The sequence below is a fragment of the Delphinus delphis genome, chromosome 11, assembly GCF_949987515.2.
Source record: "Delphinus delphis chromosome 11, mDelDel1.2, whole genome shotgun sequence".
In the NCBI taxonomy this organism is placed as follows: domain Eukaryota; kingdom Metazoa; phylum Chordata; class Mammalia; order Artiodactyla; family Delphinidae; genus Delphinus; species Delphinus delphis.
This window is the reverse complement of record NC_082693.1, coordinates 50,343,518-50,361,865: the sequence shown is the minus strand read 5'-3', so window position 1 is coordinate 50,361,865 and position 18,348 is coordinate 50,343,518. Positions and strand designations below refer to the sequence as shown.

Below are 18,348 nucleotides of genomic sequence, written 5' to 3'. Positions count from 1 at the left end.
GTCTGGGTTAGGGCAAATGGGACCAAGAGGGGCTGCCTTGTCTCCAAGCCTCGATGCCCCTCCCTCTGCATCCTTGGCTTGACTTCCAAGCAGAGGCAGGAAGGTGCAGATGCATCCAGAAGCAGACACAATACAAATCATTATAACTGGAGAGCATTATTAGCTAAGACCCACTCCTAAAGAGTTAGGCATGGGCTTCCCAGGTGGCGCAGTGGTTGAGAGTCCGCCTGCCGATGCAGGGGACACGGGTTCGTGCCCCGGTCCGGGAAGATCCCACATGCCGCGGAGCGGCTGGGCCTGCGCGCCATGGCCGCTGAGCCTGCGCGTCCGGAGCCTGTGCTCCGCTACGGGAGAGGCCACAACGGTGAGATGCCCGCGTACCGCAAAAAAAAAAAAAAAAAAAAAAGAGTTAGGCACTTTCATGGATTATACCCAATTCTCACACCAGTCCTGGGATTCTGCAGATGAGGAAACCGAGGCCAGAATAAGAGATGAATCACTTGACCCAAATCACATGATTAGTAAATGCAAGAGTGTGATTTGATTCTAGGTCCGCTTGATGCTAAAGTGTACGGTTTTGCTAATCATAATGTTCAGGAGGACTTATTTAGCCAATTGGGAATAAGAGAAGGCACCAACTAAGGTCACAGGGAAGGAGTCTGGGGATGGTAATAAGAGGAAGGAAAGTTCCTGACAAAGGAAACAGACATGAAGCTGGGATGAGTCACCTCAAACAGCTGCTATGCAGGCCCAGGGCTGTTCTTGCCACTCTTCTAGAACCTTTCATGAGCCACCTTTGACAACGTGCTGAGGATTATCAATGCCAGTCCTAAACCAGGACACAAAACTCATGTGCTCTTCTAGACTTGATAACAAGGTCTTATGATTTTGGCTTCATTTCTTAGCTATTCTAAATAGACTCTTAACTCAACATCCACAACGAAATAAATGCAGAGAAAGGTTGTGAAGATATACAGGATAAGTATGCCACTCCACTCCACAGAAAATGATGACTTTTTAACAAGGTTTGCTTATAGGTGCAGACATGCAAGTACCTCTCTCAAATGAATTTTTAATATCATTGACTTCCACCTGGGAACCAGACACTCTGAAAATCCCCTGATGCTGAAGACCTAAAGAGAACAGAAGGGAAAGAGCATGAAAGAACCCATCATGTCCTCCAGGTCCCCCTTTCCCAACAATTAAGTATTAAAAGGAAAGACATAGTTACTGCAATACTCCTAGTAATTATTGTTTAAAATAAGAATATTGCAGTTTAGGGCTTACCATAGAGATTGATGAACCGAATACAGCTTTCCACAATGAGGGGGATGATCTGTCCTGAGTCCTGGGTAAAGAGATGGAAACCAGTTAACCGCAAAGAAGAGGCACAAATCACACATAACAATAAAGCTCATAGTTTAACCCTAGTTAAAGACTGACTTTTACTCTTTTAGATGATCATCTCCAAACACACTCCCTCTAAAATATTCCACAAGGGCCAAACATCAAATTATATTTAACTGAAGGTATGTTTCAGTTCTGGGGCAAACCAAATTAAATACATTGAAGGCAATCGTGTTTCAACTTACTCTGCTGTGCCTAAAGATGTCAAGTGAATTCATCTTTTCTACTGTATGTAGGCTTACATATAGAAATGAATATATAAATCACTCAGTTTTTAAAAGGTTATTTATACAAGTAATTGATCTAATGGACCGGAAAAGAACTCTGTGTATTTTAAGCACAGCACCTTAGGACTGACTGACTGTACCAGTCACCAAACACAACCATTCAGCCATCTCAGGATCTTCTCTGTGGCATCCCTGAGAGTCCACCATCTAGATGATGACAGTTATAAAAGGGCTTACGTGTTTCCAGATGCATAACATGAGAATTGCTTTAGAGCTGCTTATAACGTGTCATGTATTTATTTAGTTGGCATCAGAACTTACTGATCCTTAGAGATTTTTCACTGTTATTTTTTCATGTTTTAAGGATGGAGAAAAAAATGGCACCAACGCACACCCCATTAGATCTCGTTTTCTTAGAAGGACCATCTCTTAGCCTTCTTTCTCCACATCTCATAACATAGTCAGTGCACTCTACTGAGCAAATGTGAATTCTGGAAATGTATTAAGACATGTACAGGATGACAAATGAAATGAAGGAGCTGCTTAGGTCACAGTTAAATATGTATCAATGCCATGCACTCCATGTAGTTAAAAAAGGTTACTGACTATGGAGTTATTTTTCATGTTCTTTTCAGGCTCTGCTCTTTCAGGAATTAGAGCTTTAAGGTTAACATGGAGGTTCAAAATGATTAGCTGAAATCAGGCACTAATTCATGAGGAATTTTATTCTGCAACACAAGAAGAATTTGGTTGTCTCAATCTATTAGAACAATTCAGAATCCACTAACCTTTCCAATTAATCAACAGGGCAAAGAGTGGGAATAATGCAGTCCAGCAATCTAACTTTTTACCATTCCTAGAATGGGTAATATACTTCTTGAGGAATGATTTCATTTTCGGTTTTAAGACAATCTCATCAGTGTATAAACCAGTTAATGGTTCAATTACTTCTGGAGACTGCATTAAGTTTCTCTAATTAGTCAATTTGTTTCAGGAATGTAAACTTTATTAATTGTGGACCAGTTGGCTCAAGGATAGCCATATAATTATATCAAAACTTACTAAATATGAGAGGGGATTTTTCTTTAGGATACAACCTTTTTTTATGTGAACAATTCCTATAAAACTGTAATCTAAAAGAGCAACAAATATTTAAATGTAAATGATAAAAGAATATTAGTTTGCAACAGCTGAACTTAGGATTAAAACAAAAAGAAAAACCAAGATTAAAAGGTTATTAAAAGGAAAATGTTTGCATTCAGAAAGTTCTAAATAAAAATGTGTTAGGTTTGTGTATTATTTTAAAAATATTTTCGTCTTCACATTTGCTTAGGCAACTGCTAATCTTTCAGCTATCATCACTATTTCATTCAGATATCATGAATTTTGGAGTCAAAAAGTAATGAATGTGCATGTTTTAATTTAATTTCATGGATGCCAGATGCTTTGGTAGAAAATATTTTACAAGAAGTGAAGCAATGCGCTGTGCTCCATCAACCATTCAAACGAATCCCTTTGTGTCTCAGTTTCCCCATGGGAAACAGGAAAAGTGGTGTTTTTCTCGCAGTGATACTGTGGGGACCTCAACTGACCGAGCACTTTTCAGTGTAGGGATCCCTGTATCCACTGTTTCACTGCTAGGACCAAAGATTCTTTAATATGGCATCTGGGACAAAGAGGAGCTCACATAAGTGAATTTTCCACGATAAGTGGTTTACTCCCACTTTCGTGCCTAAATTTGGTTTCCTTTAACTCTTCTTAACGAAAAATCTTTTAAAAATATAATATGTGCTTTCCTATGACCTTAAGCAGTCATTCTTGTACTGTGCTATCAAATATAATGGAATCACACATCTGCTTCTTTGAGCTTTTCTATATTCTCCTTCTCTGCCAGGCAGTTGCATAGCGCAGTGCTTTCATTTTATCATTCCCTTCTCTCCATCTAGTGTGCCCCCGCTTGTGAGCCCTGGGCTGGGAAACCAGATAATCAAATTTGACAATAATTTCATATTAAATTAGAGCCAATAAGGCTCTTCTGGGTTTAAGGCTAATGGCATTGGATTCGTGATTGCTCTGCAGGTTGTCCGGTGACTTTTCACTCAATTCCAGGGTTAGGGCTCAGTTTTAAGGTTGCCAGATGCTTTTAATCTCTGGATGTATGCATGTGTCTCTCTGTCCACGTGCATGCGCACACACACATACATTTTTTAACGATTAGTGTACATATCCAATAAAAGATCTGTCTTTAAAGAAAGCAAGACAGCTGTAACATATTGTTAAGGGAGGTTATCAATGATGTGGTTTCCTGTATAAATTTAGTCTTCAGAAACACTGCGTCCCATGTCATAAAATGTTAGCTATGAAAGAGTAAGTTCTTCTCTTTTTTGTATAATTTACATGAGGGTCCAAAATCCAGTATTAAATGTACATTTGGTATTTAACATTGACTCTCCTTAATAAAAGCCCCTGACCCAAATTTAGTATGTTTGCCAAATACATAATGTAAAACTTAAGAGTTTATCCAACTCTTCTTAAATCAGTGTCTGAGTTCTATGATTCTTTTCTAAGTAAAGCTATTTATAAACCTGTCTAATTTCCAATTGCAAACACTTTTCTTTTAAAGACCTTAAAAAATCTAATTAAAGCCAAGCATGACTGTGATTTGAAAATGATATCAAGAGCGAAAGAGGCTGTGCCCTCGCTTCCCTCGAGCACTATACCTGATGTCTCGCGTGTGAATTCCTTCGTCCTCGGCTAGAAGCGTTATCAGAAATACAGGATGAAAAAGACAGAGTAAACATAGCAGAGATCCAGATACAGACCACAGGGTCCTACAATTTATCCAATATAATGAATTCCTCAAGTCATGGGAAATCGAAACTCGTTGTGCTTCAGAGCTAGCTTAGCGATGGACTTTAGATATATTTTGTGCCACCTCATTTGCATGAGTAGAAACAAAACATTTTATCAGGTAGCTCTTTTCCTTTTTGTACAAATTATGGCTTTTTTTTTTTTTTTAAGAAAGAGGGCTTTCTCTTTTGCCAGTATAATAATACCCACATTTATTCCCTCTTCTGAAGGCACTCAAACCAAATATTCTTTCCTCTCTCTGACTTCAGGAAATATTATATTGATTTTCTGGGAAAGCAAAGAGCCCCAGGACAGACTTGGACATAATGACCTGCCTCCTTTTATGAGAGGCTGAGACCATTATAGTAAGAAGCGTGGAGATCAGCCACCCAGATGGCTGGTGCCAGTACCTTGATGAATGTTTCCAAATCCCCATTAAACAACTTAGCATTATACTGTGAGCGGGGTCTGGACTTCCTGTGTTTCTGGGGCTTAGGGGGAACATTTGGAGGCCTAAGAGAGGGAATATAATTACTGAGCATGGCAGAAATCAAACAATAAATGAAACACCCATAGGTCACATCAAAATTACAAAACACAGGAATTCTTGTGTTCCTTCCCCACCCCTATCCACAGAGGAAAACAGTCCTCCCCTTTCCCATTTATTTACTTTTAGTTATATATCAAAACCCATACCAGCTATTCAATCAGACTATTCTTTTCTTGTAGTTGTAGTTGACATTTGTTTGCTAGTTTGTTTTAAAGCGGAATTATCACCAACAAATGGAATTAACTGTGAGCTATTTGGCCAAGAGTTACGAACCGAGGTTTGTGTTATTCGGCTTACAAGTGACACAGAAGACAACAGGTCATAAAAATTAGGACTCTGATAGATCCCAGTAGAGAAATTAAATATAATATTTTTAGTTACAACGTAATTCTTCAATGCAAATAACATGACATCTGTTTGCTATCCCTCAGGTAATTAATGGGATTTTATTTTATGCAAAAGTAGCTATTAATGGGTCACAAGTGAAAAATAGAGTTTTGTTTCAGTGCTATTTCTGGGGGGCAGTGGGTCCAGGCTCACACGAATTGTTATTCCTTTAAAACAGACTAGCTCATCACCTATTTGTAGAGCATTAAGATGCACCCATTTATTATTTTCTGGACTCTCTCCATCTCCAGTCTGCTTGCTTTGATGGATAAGTCACTCTCTCCGGCATATGGACATCCAGGGTACCAAGTACCATATTTAGAAGCCCTGCATCATCTTGCTCTGTAACTGGAGAGAGGGAACCTCTTCTGCCCTCTCCCTTTACGGCAAAGAGGGCCAGGATTACGTGACTCAACTTCAACAACTGTGCTGCAAGGAATACATGCAAGAAGAATCCCCAAACTTCTCTCTGGACATTCCAATCTAAACTCCTTCTTAAAAGGGAAGGCTGGTTTGAGGATGTACACCACACTTGGAAATCGGGTAAAGCCCTTTATTAAGCTGCAAACTCTCTAGGAAGAATTGCCTTTTCAGTTCATTAAAGTTCTGAAAGACCAGTTTAGAAACAAAAGCCCAAGAGTTTATGTAGAAGCCTGGCTAGCTTCCTAAGGTATTATCATAGCAGTCAAGAGAGGTAGGGGAACAAACTTGCTGATAACCGCCTTCCATAGCCAAATTCTAAGGCTCTCCCAACAGCTGGGCTCCTATGACTAATGGGGTATAAGGCAAGCAACACCTGAAGCTCCACGGCGCTTGAGAGGTTAAAAGGAGCCCTTGCAAGTGTCTAGAAGCAAACATGTCACCAAGCAAGTCACAGTCTGCCACTGCTGAAGTTTCTGAAATCTTGTTTATACACTGAACAAGATTTGCACTGAATTCTATGCCATTCACCGAGGAAAGGATCTGGTAGGTATAAACAAACAAAACAACTGCCCAGCAAGGAATTTAACCGTATGTGCTTGATTTCATCCACTCTTTTCATTATTTTAGAAGTATTTTAAAATATAGACTTTATTTTTACTCAGATATGGTGAGGCAACAGATCAGAAGACAACTGGTATGGGGAAGACGGTTTGTTACTCACAGTTCCCAAGAGTTGGGGGCGTGCTACTACACGGGGGAGGGGGGCACACGCAGAAGCACCAAGGTCGCTCAGGAGGAAGGAAAAATGAGGGAAAACGTGAGCCTTTGTTGCGGTTCCCACGGGAAGGAACAGGCAAGGCAGGGTAAGCAGGTTTAGGATTGGCTAGTCCTTGAATAATTTTGGTGGGCCCTGGGGGCACGGGAGTTGTCGCTATTTGTCTGGTACCTGGCCTTTGGGTGACTGGGGAAGAGGAACGGTGGCCCTGAGGTGAAGACTTGATAAAGGAGGTGGCTGAGAGTCTGGGCTGTGGACTGGTTGTTTTATACACAAAAGGCACACTTGTAAGCAAGCCCTTTACTATCTCTAGGAATTGACTGACTCTCAGAGGGGCAGTCCCTCCAGGGTCAGTAAGGCCCCAAGATACCAAAGCATCAAATACAGAAACTAGAAAATGTGGTTATTACAACAAGGTCCAAAGAACTTCACATTTAATGCTATCTGGAGCAGTTGATGAAGCCTAGGGAATAGGAACACAGGCTCATTTTGTTTGGTTACTGATTAGTGGGGACAAGCAAATGTTGTAGCTAGAGCCAAAGAAGCCCCCAGTGGCACTGGATAATTATTCCTGCATCACTGAGAGATGCAGAGAAACTCCTGGCTGGGGCTAACGGAGAGATGTCTTTTGAGTCTTCTCCCCAAAGCCTGAAAATTGCCTCTCTTGACACATCAAAAGTATGAGACAAATATGAAGCTACTAAAGCTGTGAGAGGGATCTGAGGTTAAAATAAACTGCCTGAGTGCTTATCAAGGTACTTTGCACGGCAGAGTTGGCTCGGCAGGCAGACTGGTGCACGGATGGACCTGGCTCTGCCACGTACACATCAGGTGAACAGAGTCTACGTTCATTCAACATTCGAATTGTATGACTCCTTCTGGTTGCATGCCTGCCACACAGCTTCCAGATAATCTGGCTTTCTAGGTAGAATGCCCATGTGGATGAGAGGAAATACCAGTCAGGGTGATGTGAATATCAAGTCTGTTGCGCAAGTACAGCTCTCATTGCAAATATATATTTGCACTCCTTCCTTTAAAAAAACCTTTTAAAAAAGTGCCTTATGTTAATAATAATTTAGAAACAGGTAAAATAGTTGATAATGCAAAGGGACGCTATATGTGAAAAAAACCACATATTACTATGCAGGAGTAATATGCCTCTTTGTCACTGACACAGGGGAGAAAAACCTCAGTATTTTCATAAAGTTTAGACAAGTCAGTAGCTGTATCTTTCTAGTTGGTTCACCGAGAAGTAAGAGGGGTTTCCTTTTGAATAAACTGCCTAGCAGGAACATTGCAGAACCTTAAAATCAACTTGCCAACTACTGCAACAGACACACCAGTGTTCTAAATGCCTCCTACCTCAAAGAGAACTCAACTTTAAAAGTGTGAATTCTTGCTATGTCAATTAGAATAATTTCTGGATGCTGTACAAATGTTGACAGAGAAAAATAAAACTTGCCCCAAACTTTCCCCAACCCAAATCAGAACCTGCTTCCAAAAAGGCTTTTCCTTCTCAGCAGTAGCATCAAAGTCCTTCTAAGAATTTTAAAAAAGGGGAGAAAAAGGAGGAAAAAAAGAAAGAAAGTGCAATATGATACTAGGCATTAAAAGTTAAATTTTTAAAGTAAACCAAACAGGGGCAGAGCTAAAATCCTAAGAGTATTCAACATAGCTCTAGTTTTTATACACCATACAGGAGCAAGAAGTAACTAACACAGTAGATATTTGCATAATATTGCTTGCTAATTAAATTATCAAATCAAAAATCCTATCAGACTCTTTCTAGAAACTTAAAGTGTTTTGGATTAGATAAATCAAACCCATTCAATTTATGTCTTTTTTTTTTAAACTGAGTCTGCTCATTAAAGAGCTTTAAAATTCCACTGGGAAACCCTCAGATCTTCCAGAGCAAATCTGGTTTTGTGAGAACCCCCAACACTTCATGTTACTGTTTTGTCAAGCCCAAACTATCTTCCATGTTCATTAACAAAATATCTTCATTCTTGCAGCATGTAAATGGTTGCTTGTTAAAAGAGATAAGAGAGTGAGATGCAATGAGTTATGATAAAATATTTTCCTACCTTGTAGTCATATATTCAGCTCTATGACCTGCAGAAAAAAAAAATTAAAATAAGTCAACTGAGTGGCATCCGTGCAATGCATTGGGCAATCTTTTGTATCATCTGTCCCTTGATTTATGATGCTGAGTTTATAATAACTTACACATTTTATGGTGAGGAGCATGAAGACAGTATATAAAGATAGATAAAATATTCAAAGTAAATATATCATAAAATCTATACATAAAATTTAATAAATTCTATAGATTAGAGAAACATATTTCACTTGGCAATATGAGGCAGGGAGTTTTAATTAATTAATTAATTTATTTTTTGCGGTACGCGGGCCTCTCACTGTCGTGGTCTCTCCCGTTGTGGAGCACAGGCTCCGGACGCGCAGGCTCAGCGGCCATGGCTCACGGGCCCAGCCGCTCCACGGCACGTGGGATCTTCCCAGACCGGGGCACGAACCCGTGTCCCCTGCATCGGCAGGCGGACTCTCAACCACTGTGCCACCAGGGAAGCCCGGGGAGTTTTATTTTTTATTAAATAAAGAAATAGCTGCGTAATCTTTTTTTTTTTTTTTTTTTTTTTTAGTTTTTTGGCCGTGCCATGTGGTATGTGGGATCTTAGTTCCATGACCAGGGATTGAACCTGAGCCCCCTGCAGTGGAAGCTCAGAGTCTTAACCACTGGACCACCAGGGAAGCTCCTGCTTGATCTTAACTGTAAGTTCAAAGATGAAATACAAATAAAACACATCCAAGATTTGAATGTTAGTTATTCCCCGCCTTGACTGATACTTGTGAGAGAGAAGCAGGGGGTCACGTAGGGTTAGGAGAACTTAATTTCCTTTTCCTTTAGATGAAATTGGTGTTTTTTTTCCTTCTTTTTTTTTTTTTATTTATTTTTATTATTTTTTTATTTTATTTTATTTATTTTATTTTATTTTTTTTTAACATCTTTATTGGGGTATAATTGCTTTACAATGGTGTGTTAGTTTCTGCTTTATAACAAAGTGAATCAGTCATACATAAACATATGTTCCCATATGTCTTCCCTGTTGCGTCTCCCTCCCTCCCACCCTCCCTATCCCACCCCTCCAGGCTGTCACAAAGCACCGAGCCAATATCCCTGTGCCATGCGGCTGCTTCCCACTAGCTATCTACCTTACTACATTTGTTAGTGTGTATATGCCCATGACTTATTCTATAATATGAAATCAGGGAGAGAAGTTGCATTTTATAGTTGGAAATGACATCTGCAGATATTAAAGTACAAGGACATTAAACTATGCTACATTCCACCAACTTGTAAGCTAAAAGCCTTTCACAGAATTCTCTGTCACTTAAAACATGAGTTCTTATACATTCAGGCTTCTTGATTTGTTTCAAATAACAGCTCTGTATTTTTGTGGTGCTCCTACAAACTGAGGTAATTTCAAGTTTGAATATGTCTATGGGTTGCTGTCTGTTCTCTCTTATATTTAGGGTGGAGCAGTGGGAAGGGGTGTGGGAGAGTTAAACCATTCAATTGGTTTATTTGCAAAATGATGATACGGTCCTGAAACAGCCTGAAAATACAGCTGGCAGAGAAGGGTCATGTTGCAGCACAAACAGGTGAGACCAGCCCATAGTATCACAATGCGGTGATTCAGGCTTGTAGGGCAAGGCCAATGTAACAATCCGTAGAGAGAGCTGCCTGGTTGGGAATGGTGAATGAACACCGCCAGGCTGCAACGAGTCTTTTGCTCTATCATCTGCTTTTGAATAACAAGTGACGTAAGGTATTTTGCTAATACCTATTTACTAAACAAGGGGCACCAGTTCATATCAGAGAATACCTTTCTCAAACAGATCCAGGCTACTGTTAAGTCTTGGTAGAATCTGTCCTTGGCCATGACTTGGGGTTGGGGTCGGGGGAAATGGTGTCTCCAGTCCTGTAGGGAAGGACTTTGTACCTATTAAGTATTCATCTGCACTGAAGATTATTTATGCTTTGGGACTGGCAACAGACCTTGGGGCATCACTGCAATATCAGGCATTTATGAAAAGTGGAAAAAAGAAAAAAAGAATTTACATGATATAATGAGGAGAACAAAGAAAAAAGAGGACATGATTGCTGAGGTAAGTCAACTATTCAAAGAAAAAACAAAGGGCTTTTTTTTTTTTAAGGTTCAAACTTCTGTTACAGAAGAATTGAAAGATTAGTACAGGGAACATTCCTACGCCCTTCACTTAGATTTCCCAACTGTTAACATTTTGCCATTTTGCTATTTTGGGGAACAAGAAAAAAGAGACGGTGGACACAGAACTCCAGAAGAATTTATAGCTATTTCTAAGTGGGAGAGGTCTATCAGAAAGCGGAGAGAGCAGACGGTGAGCTGAGTGTGAAGTCTTCCAGGATAGCCTTCAGCAGGAAGCTGGCTATACAGGGTTAAAGCACAAGGAGAAGACAGTGCTGGAGATTAAGATTTAAAGAGTTACCACCCTTTGGGTTGTGCTGGGGCCATGGGCGCTAGCTGAGATCACCCAGTGGGTCAGTAGAATGAACAAAGGATGGAAGGCAGAGGAAATAGCTGGCTTGTGCTGTATTATATTCTGCCATGCTGCATACTTTATTACAACATAGAAGTATGACATAAACTATATATGTATCAATAACAACAATAAAAACAGCAACGTCTAATAGTTATTAGACACTGTTCTAAGCACTTTCTCTATAGTAACGCACAATTTTCACAACTTTATGAAGTAGGTACTATTACTATTTTTATTTTACAGAAGAGACTGAGCATAGAGAAGGCAAGTGACTTGCCCAAGGTCACATGGTCAGTATGTGGTGGGTCTGGCACTAAGGCTCAGGTTTGTTTTAATTCTAGATCTGAGCTCCCAAGTAATACTGGGCGGGCCAAAAAGTTCGTTCTGTTTTAAGTGAAAATAAAAGACATTTTTCATTTTGCCAAGAATTTTATTGCACAATGTAGTCACTAACCGAATGAACTTTTTGGCCAATCCAATATATTGTAAAATGTTAAGTCTTTCGTTTTCCCCAGCAAATACTCTGAAAGATGCTAGAAGACAGGTAGAGACTATGGCTTACATATCTGTCCACCTCATATGGCTAAAGCCAAATACAAAATACTGAAGATTTAATAAATTAAGTAAATTATTAAACAAATCTAATATCTATCAAATTAAAGAGAATCACAGAGGTTAATAACTTTCAAGTGATTCAATGATAAAGATGTTAATTCCTTAGAAAGGAAATGCTTTATAATGTTTAAGTTTTGCTATTTTGTTAAAATATCCCAACTGAATATTCACTAGAGTTAGAAAATGATTATATAAAATGGCTTAAAATCATTTTGCTCCATTCATCCATGGTTAGTAGTATTTGATAAAAAATTAAAAACCTATAAAAGATACATTTTGATCAATGAGTCAAGAGCAAGCTTTGCAAGAACTATCATTCACAGTATAACTGCCACCACCGCATCCATTGTTTTTTTCTGCTAATAGTACTGAGTGTGTCTTAACTGGTGAATGAGGTTTTATTTTCAATCAGTATCATCATTAATAGATCAATAACACGCAAGCTTAGAAGAATCTGTTTCCCAGAGAAATGTGAACGCTTCCAGTGGTCTGAGGATTAAATTTCAATCACTTTCTTTGGAAGGCTACTTAATTATTAAGAACAACAGAGAACTCCTCCTCCCACCCCAATGCAAGCCATTTGGAAGAGAAGAATGACCCGTGACCCAGAATTATTTGTTCTTGGTACAAGCACCTACTTTGACTACTTTTAAAATTTTACTTGAGAATTAGGAAGAGAATTAGTTTTCATGCCCAAATGTGTTTTATGTCCACAGAGTAAAAGGAAAAACCGAAATATTAATTTGGTTGCAATCTGAGTCCCCAAACTAGATAAAATATTTAAAATGTGCACAGCTCAGGCTGAATGGAGGTACCCTAGATTTTGTCCCTAACGAATGATGGATACGGACTCCCGGTGTTACTTTCCAGCCCTTTTTCTTCCTTAAAAATACCAACTACCTGCAGTGCTTTTCTAAAAAACATAATTATTCACAATCAGCTTCTCTTTTGAAAGTATATTTGTACTCTTACCCAAAGACAGACAAAGGATTAAGTGAGGATCATCTATTCAATTCCTTTGTCAGAAACCTTATGCCTGGGTCTAGAAACAATGTAACATGGAACTCAACTTCCAGTATTAGATTTTCTACGTTCAGCAAAAATTACACTGATATTTACACCCCCTTAACTCCAAATGCTGCACTCAAAGAAGCCAATGTGAACACTAAGGCTCATTACTAAAATAGAAAAGAAAAAAAATTTCAGTGCCTCAGTTTATATAGCTCATTAACCGTGTTCGACTGAACATCTCCAATTTAAAAACAAAGACGTCACAAAATGATATAATGGTGCTGCTGAAGGATGATGAAGATGATGAGGACGATATTGGTCTTAACAACGCATGATGTGTTTCCTTCTATTTCGGTTGTGTTCAAAGATGTGGAATTCTGAATTTTGACAGTGCCACTTTAAGAGCCCAATCCAGTCGCTTTGCAGTGCTGTAAATCAAAGGACTTACTGGGCCATTGGTAGCCTGCCAAAAGTGAGCAAGACAGGCCAAACACGTGTCCGCAGTTACAGTTTCAGCTGTGTACGATCAACTGCTAAATCCCTGAGTTAGGCTCTGTTTCTTTTACTATGAAGGCAGTTTTTGTAGCAATGAGCCTAGTATAACTCGGAGATGTGATTTCTACATAAAAAGTCAGGACTGTCCCCAAACACATTGTTTAATACTGTGCTACTAACCTTAGTTGGCCAAACCCAGAGTCGGATCCCTTCTTAAGGGCTCACCATTGGATAATCTCACTGTGGTACAGGCGCCATGAACTTGCCTGGTCTCCTTTGGTGTAAGCCTATTAATGTGAACAGGGCTTGCATGGAAAGTCAAAGGGCTCACAATGGCCGAGCTAAAAGGTGGGGCACGGCCCCTATGCTCTGCTTGTCTCTGGGCAAAGCCGCCAGCAACAAGCCCATGCAGCACAACTGTGTGTTGCCAAGCCTGCACGGGGGGCAGGGCTGGGGAGCAGAGAGGTCTGCAGCCAGGGGGTCTGCCGGCACTGGGTGAGAACCATCCAGTTTCTTGCGCAGAATAAACCCAGTCCAGCGAACGCCTGGTACACGTGAACAAGCCTGTGTCGCTAGGACACCGGAAACCATTGAAAGTAATTACAAGATGAAGACATCCTGGCATGGAGCTCACAAGGTACGATACAGCTTTACACAGTTCAGCAGCTGAAGACGGAATCTGGCGTACGGATTCAGTGAACTGGCTGAAATAGAGCCCTAGCCAAAATGGCATGTAAAATAATATCAACCGGTGGGGCTTTCTCTCCAGGAGACATAAGGGAATCTACACAGAATGAGGACCACAAAAGTTTCAGAATGTGATCCCAAGAGTATTAACACGTGTCTACATGCAGTGCCAAGAATGAATTCACCCACTACTAAATTCCCTCCAACTCACAATTTCTTAAATGGTGTCTCCAGTCCTGTAGGGAAGGACTTTGTGCCTATTAAGTATTCATCTGCACTGAAGATTATTTATGCTTTGGGACTGGCAACAGACCTTGGGGCATCACTGCAATATCAGGCATTTGTGAAAAGTGGAAAAAAGAAAAAAGACTTTACATGATATCATGAGGAGAACAAAGAAAAAAGAGGACATGATTGCTGAGGTAAGTCAACTATTCAAAGAAAAAAAAAGGGCTTTTTTTTTTAAGGTTCAAACTTCTGTTACAGAAGAATTGAAAGATTAGTACAGGGAACATTCCTACGCCCTTCACTTAGATTTCCCAACTGTTAACATTTTGCCATAATGGCTTTATTTCCTTCTCTCTCCCTCTCTTATATATATCTTTTCTCCTGAACCATTTGAAAGTAAGCTGCAGACATTATGACACTCAGCAAGCATTCCTTAAGAATAAGAATGTTCTCCTTCATAACCATAATACCATTATCATATCTAGGAAAGTTAAAAATTCATTAAATAATAGCATATAATATGCAGTCTATATTTAAATTTCCCCAGTTGTCCCTAAAATGCCTTTTATAACTTTTGCTTTTTTTTTTTTTTTTTTGGTACGCGGGCCTCTCACTGTTGTGGCCTCTCCCATTGCGGAGCACAGGCTGCGGACGCTCAGGCTCAGCGGCTATGGCCCACGGGCCCAGCCGCTCCGCGGCACGTGGGATCTTCCTGGACCGGGGCATGAACCTGTGTCCCCTGCGTCGGCAGGCGGACTCTCAACCACTGCGCCACCAGGGAAGTCCAACTTTGCTTTTTGATTCACAGTCTAATGAAGGTTCACATATTGTATTTGGTTATTTTATTTTTAAAGACAGTTCTTAGCACTTTAAATGTTATTTGTTTTTTTTCTAAGTGAAATTGGCCTTTTATCTTAGAGTCTGTCATCCTAACTGCAATACACGGAGTTTCAGGTTATGATGATCTTTCTCCATGTGGACATTCCCAGAGGATAATGGTCGCTTAGAGGAAACCAGGAGATAAGGTGATGGAAACCCTGCTTTATGGCTAAGGAAGGTTCTAAAATGGTAGGAGGCAAGAGTTTAGGTCAAGGGAGCAAACTCTTTTTGGCCCAAGTTATTTACACAACTCAGTCCCCTGATTTCTCTCTCCCATCTGTATTCTCTTTCATTTTTTATAACTTCCAGCAAGATCTAGTGTGAATAAAAGATAATTAAATGTATTACAGATTATGAGGTACTTATGACAGGAACTTCATTTGTGTTTTTTTTTCCCTTTTAAATTTCATGAAGATGAAAAGGGAAGCAATAACATCTACACTGTACCCTTTACTTTAATCCTTTTTTTCCTCCTCAGTTTTCCCATCTGTAAAAATGGGGAAGTTAATAGTGCCCAGTTATATATATACAGCTCAGAACAATGCCTGGCACAGAGAGGGCCTTGTGTTAGTGGTAGCTACTGTTGTTTCTGGCACCATTAGATACAGCAATATGCTTAATAGAATTCGTTTGCTTCTCAAGTAAAACCAATGCCTACTGAAAGAAAAGAAAATCACCCAAACTGGTTTAACTGGTTTCTAGAGTCCAAACAGGCATTAGATGGGACAACAAATACTAGTCCATTTAAACAAAAGGGGTGGGGCTGGAAGGGTGGGGAAGTCCAAGAAGGAAAGGGGGGCGCGGGGTCAGCAGGTGGGAACAGGTGCGGCTCCTTCTGACTTCTCTCTTCCTAGGAGCACTGTGCTCTGAAGACCCTTCCTCTGGAGCTCTGTGTTGGCTAGATTTCCCTGTTCTGCTTAGCATCAAGCTCATAAAGAAAACAGTTCCAGGGAGAACTTGATTCTTACACAGATAAAGCCACATCTCAACATACAGTGTTCTCTGCTTCTTCCAGCAGAAATTCACAGTTCACACTCTTCATGGAATACATACATGACACAACATATAATCCAGGTCATCTCCCCAACTATGTCAGATAACTGACCTTCTCCAAGGGTCCTCTGCAACAAGTCATGCTTGGCTTGAAGTTTTGTGATGAGATTACTACCCTCCAAATATTCTCTGAGTTTCTGCAAAAGCAAAGATGTTTTTAACTTTTAAAAAAAGTATTCAGTGTCCAGGAACTTCCCATAGGATATCTAAAATCCAGCCACTTTTGTCTTTTAGATCATAGAACCTTGCTAAGCAAAGTGTTTTGGCATCAGCCTATTAGAGATATGGGCTCTCAGGTGCCTCCCTCCCCAGACCTACTGGAATCAGAACCTGCATTGTAACAAGCTCTCCTGGTGACATGTCTGTTCATTAAATAATCTTAAAGTTCTGTTTCAGAGCAGTCCTCTTTAAATTTGTCTGCATATCAGTACTATCTCTGAAACCCTATCCCAGACCTACTGAATTGGAAACTCTGATCTTAGTAAAGAACCCCAGGTGATTCTGATGCAACTCCAGAAACAGTACTTGGGGCCCCCAGATCTGAGCCCCAAGAGTGGCTGGGGAAGCAGCAGGCATACCATGAAGTAGAACTGCTCGGTCTCCTGCTGGTTGGCTCTTCTCTTGGCAATACTGGGCTTACTCAGGTAGGTTTCAGAGACAGTAGACTTCACAGACTCTGTGGAACGACTGTGCTGGAAGCATTCAGAAACATCGTAGTCCTCGATGGTGACCATATCTTGTATCGTCTGCAAGGTGGCCTCAGTTGTTTTCTTAACCTGGGAATAGGAGCACATTTCTCAGGTTAGTACCTTATTTCGTGAATCCCACAAACAGTGAGAAACTGCTCTGTCAGGTACAGATGGGGGCACAGGCCCTGCCCCCACCAGAGTTCAGAGTCTATTAGGGGAGAGAGACAGGTAAACAATACCCCATGTCACCAATATAAGGAGAGGCTTTATTCAAAATTATCCTGAGGAGGATATCACTTTATAATTGAGTTCCTGTAAATCACATGTATCACTGAGTACTCTCTCAATCACATTTTCTGTTGTTTTTTTTTTTGCGGTACGCGGGCCTCTCACTGCCGTGGCCTCTCCCGTTGCGGAGCACAAGCTCCGGACGTGCAGGCTCAGCGGCCATGGCTCACAGGCCCAGCCGCTCCGCGGCATGTGGGATCCTCCTGGACCGGGACACGAACCCGTGTCCCCTGCATTGGCAGGCGGACTCTCAAGCACTGCACCACCAGGGAAGCCCACACTTTCTGTTTTAAAGGACCTTTTAAACTGAAGTGAAATTACATACAGAAAAATGTGCAAACCGTAAGTGTACAGCTTTATGAATTATCACCAATTGAACACACTCATGTGACTACCACTCAGATCAAGAAATATAGCACATTATGAGTAACCTGTGCTTCTCCCAGTCACCACACACACTTTCCTGCTCCCCAGAGGTAGCTACTATCCTGATTTCTAACCTCATATATTAGCTTTACCCTTTTAAAATACTTTATATAAATAAATGGATTCTTACAGCATATATTATTTTTGTTTTGTTTCTTTTGCTCAACTTTATGTAGTAAGATTTATTCATTTCTTGTGAGTACAGTATTTCACTGCTGAATATTCATTGTAAGAATACGTCATATTTCATCCCTTTTACTGTTGATAGATGACTTATTTCTGGTTTTGGGCCGCTATGAATAATACTGCTAGGAACACATTTTTGTTGGGCCACACATACTTGAGTAGAATTGCTGCTTATTGGGTATTCCAGACTGTTTTCTAAAATGATTGCTCTAATTTGTATTCCCACCAACACAGGAGCATTCCTATTACTCCACATCCACAACAATTGGTATTGTCAGTTTTAAAATTTTAAACCATTGGGAATTCCCTTGTGGTCCAGTGGTTAGGACTACATGATCTCATTGCCGAGGGCCCGGGTTTCATCCCTGGTTGGGGAACTAAGATCCTGCAAGCCGTGTGGCATGGCCAAAAAAGAAAAAAAAAAAAAAAAAATCACCTAAAAATTTAAACCACTGTGTTGGGTGTGTAGTGGTATCTCATTGTGGTTTTAATATGTATTTCTCTGATGGTTGAGATTGAGCACATTATCATATGTTCAAGGCAATTTAGATTTTCTCTCTTTGAAACGCT

General features: G+C 40.2%; 1 protein-coding gene across 2 annotated transcripts in view; it reads right to left on the bottom strand.

Annotated features, from left to right (window-relative positions):
• SRGAP1 (SLIT-ROBO Rho GTPase activating protein 1) overlaps nt 1-18,348 on the bottom strand; it is a 274,067-nt gene that overhangs the window by 41,717 nt on the left and 214,002 nt on the right. The window contains exons 9-14 of one of the 2 annotated variants that reach the window (XM_060025148.1): nt 16,768-16,965; nt 16,242-16,326; nt 8,704-8,731; nt 4,895-4,997; nt 1,288-1,348; nt 1,056-1,133 (exon numbers count right to left, since the gene is read on the bottom strand). In XM_060025148.1, coding sequence (XP_059881131.1) covers nt 1,056-1,133; nt 1,288-1,348; nt 4,895-4,997; nt 8,704-8,731; nt 16,242-16,326; nt 16,768-16,965 — 553 coding nt within the window. Of the gene's footprint in view, nt 1-1,055; nt 1,134-1,287; nt 1,349-4,354; nt 4,389-4,894; nt 4,998-8,703; nt 8,732-16,241; nt 16,327-16,767; nt 16,966-18,348 lie in introns of both variants that reach the window. The other variant, XM_060025149.1, reaches the window with a different exon arrangement.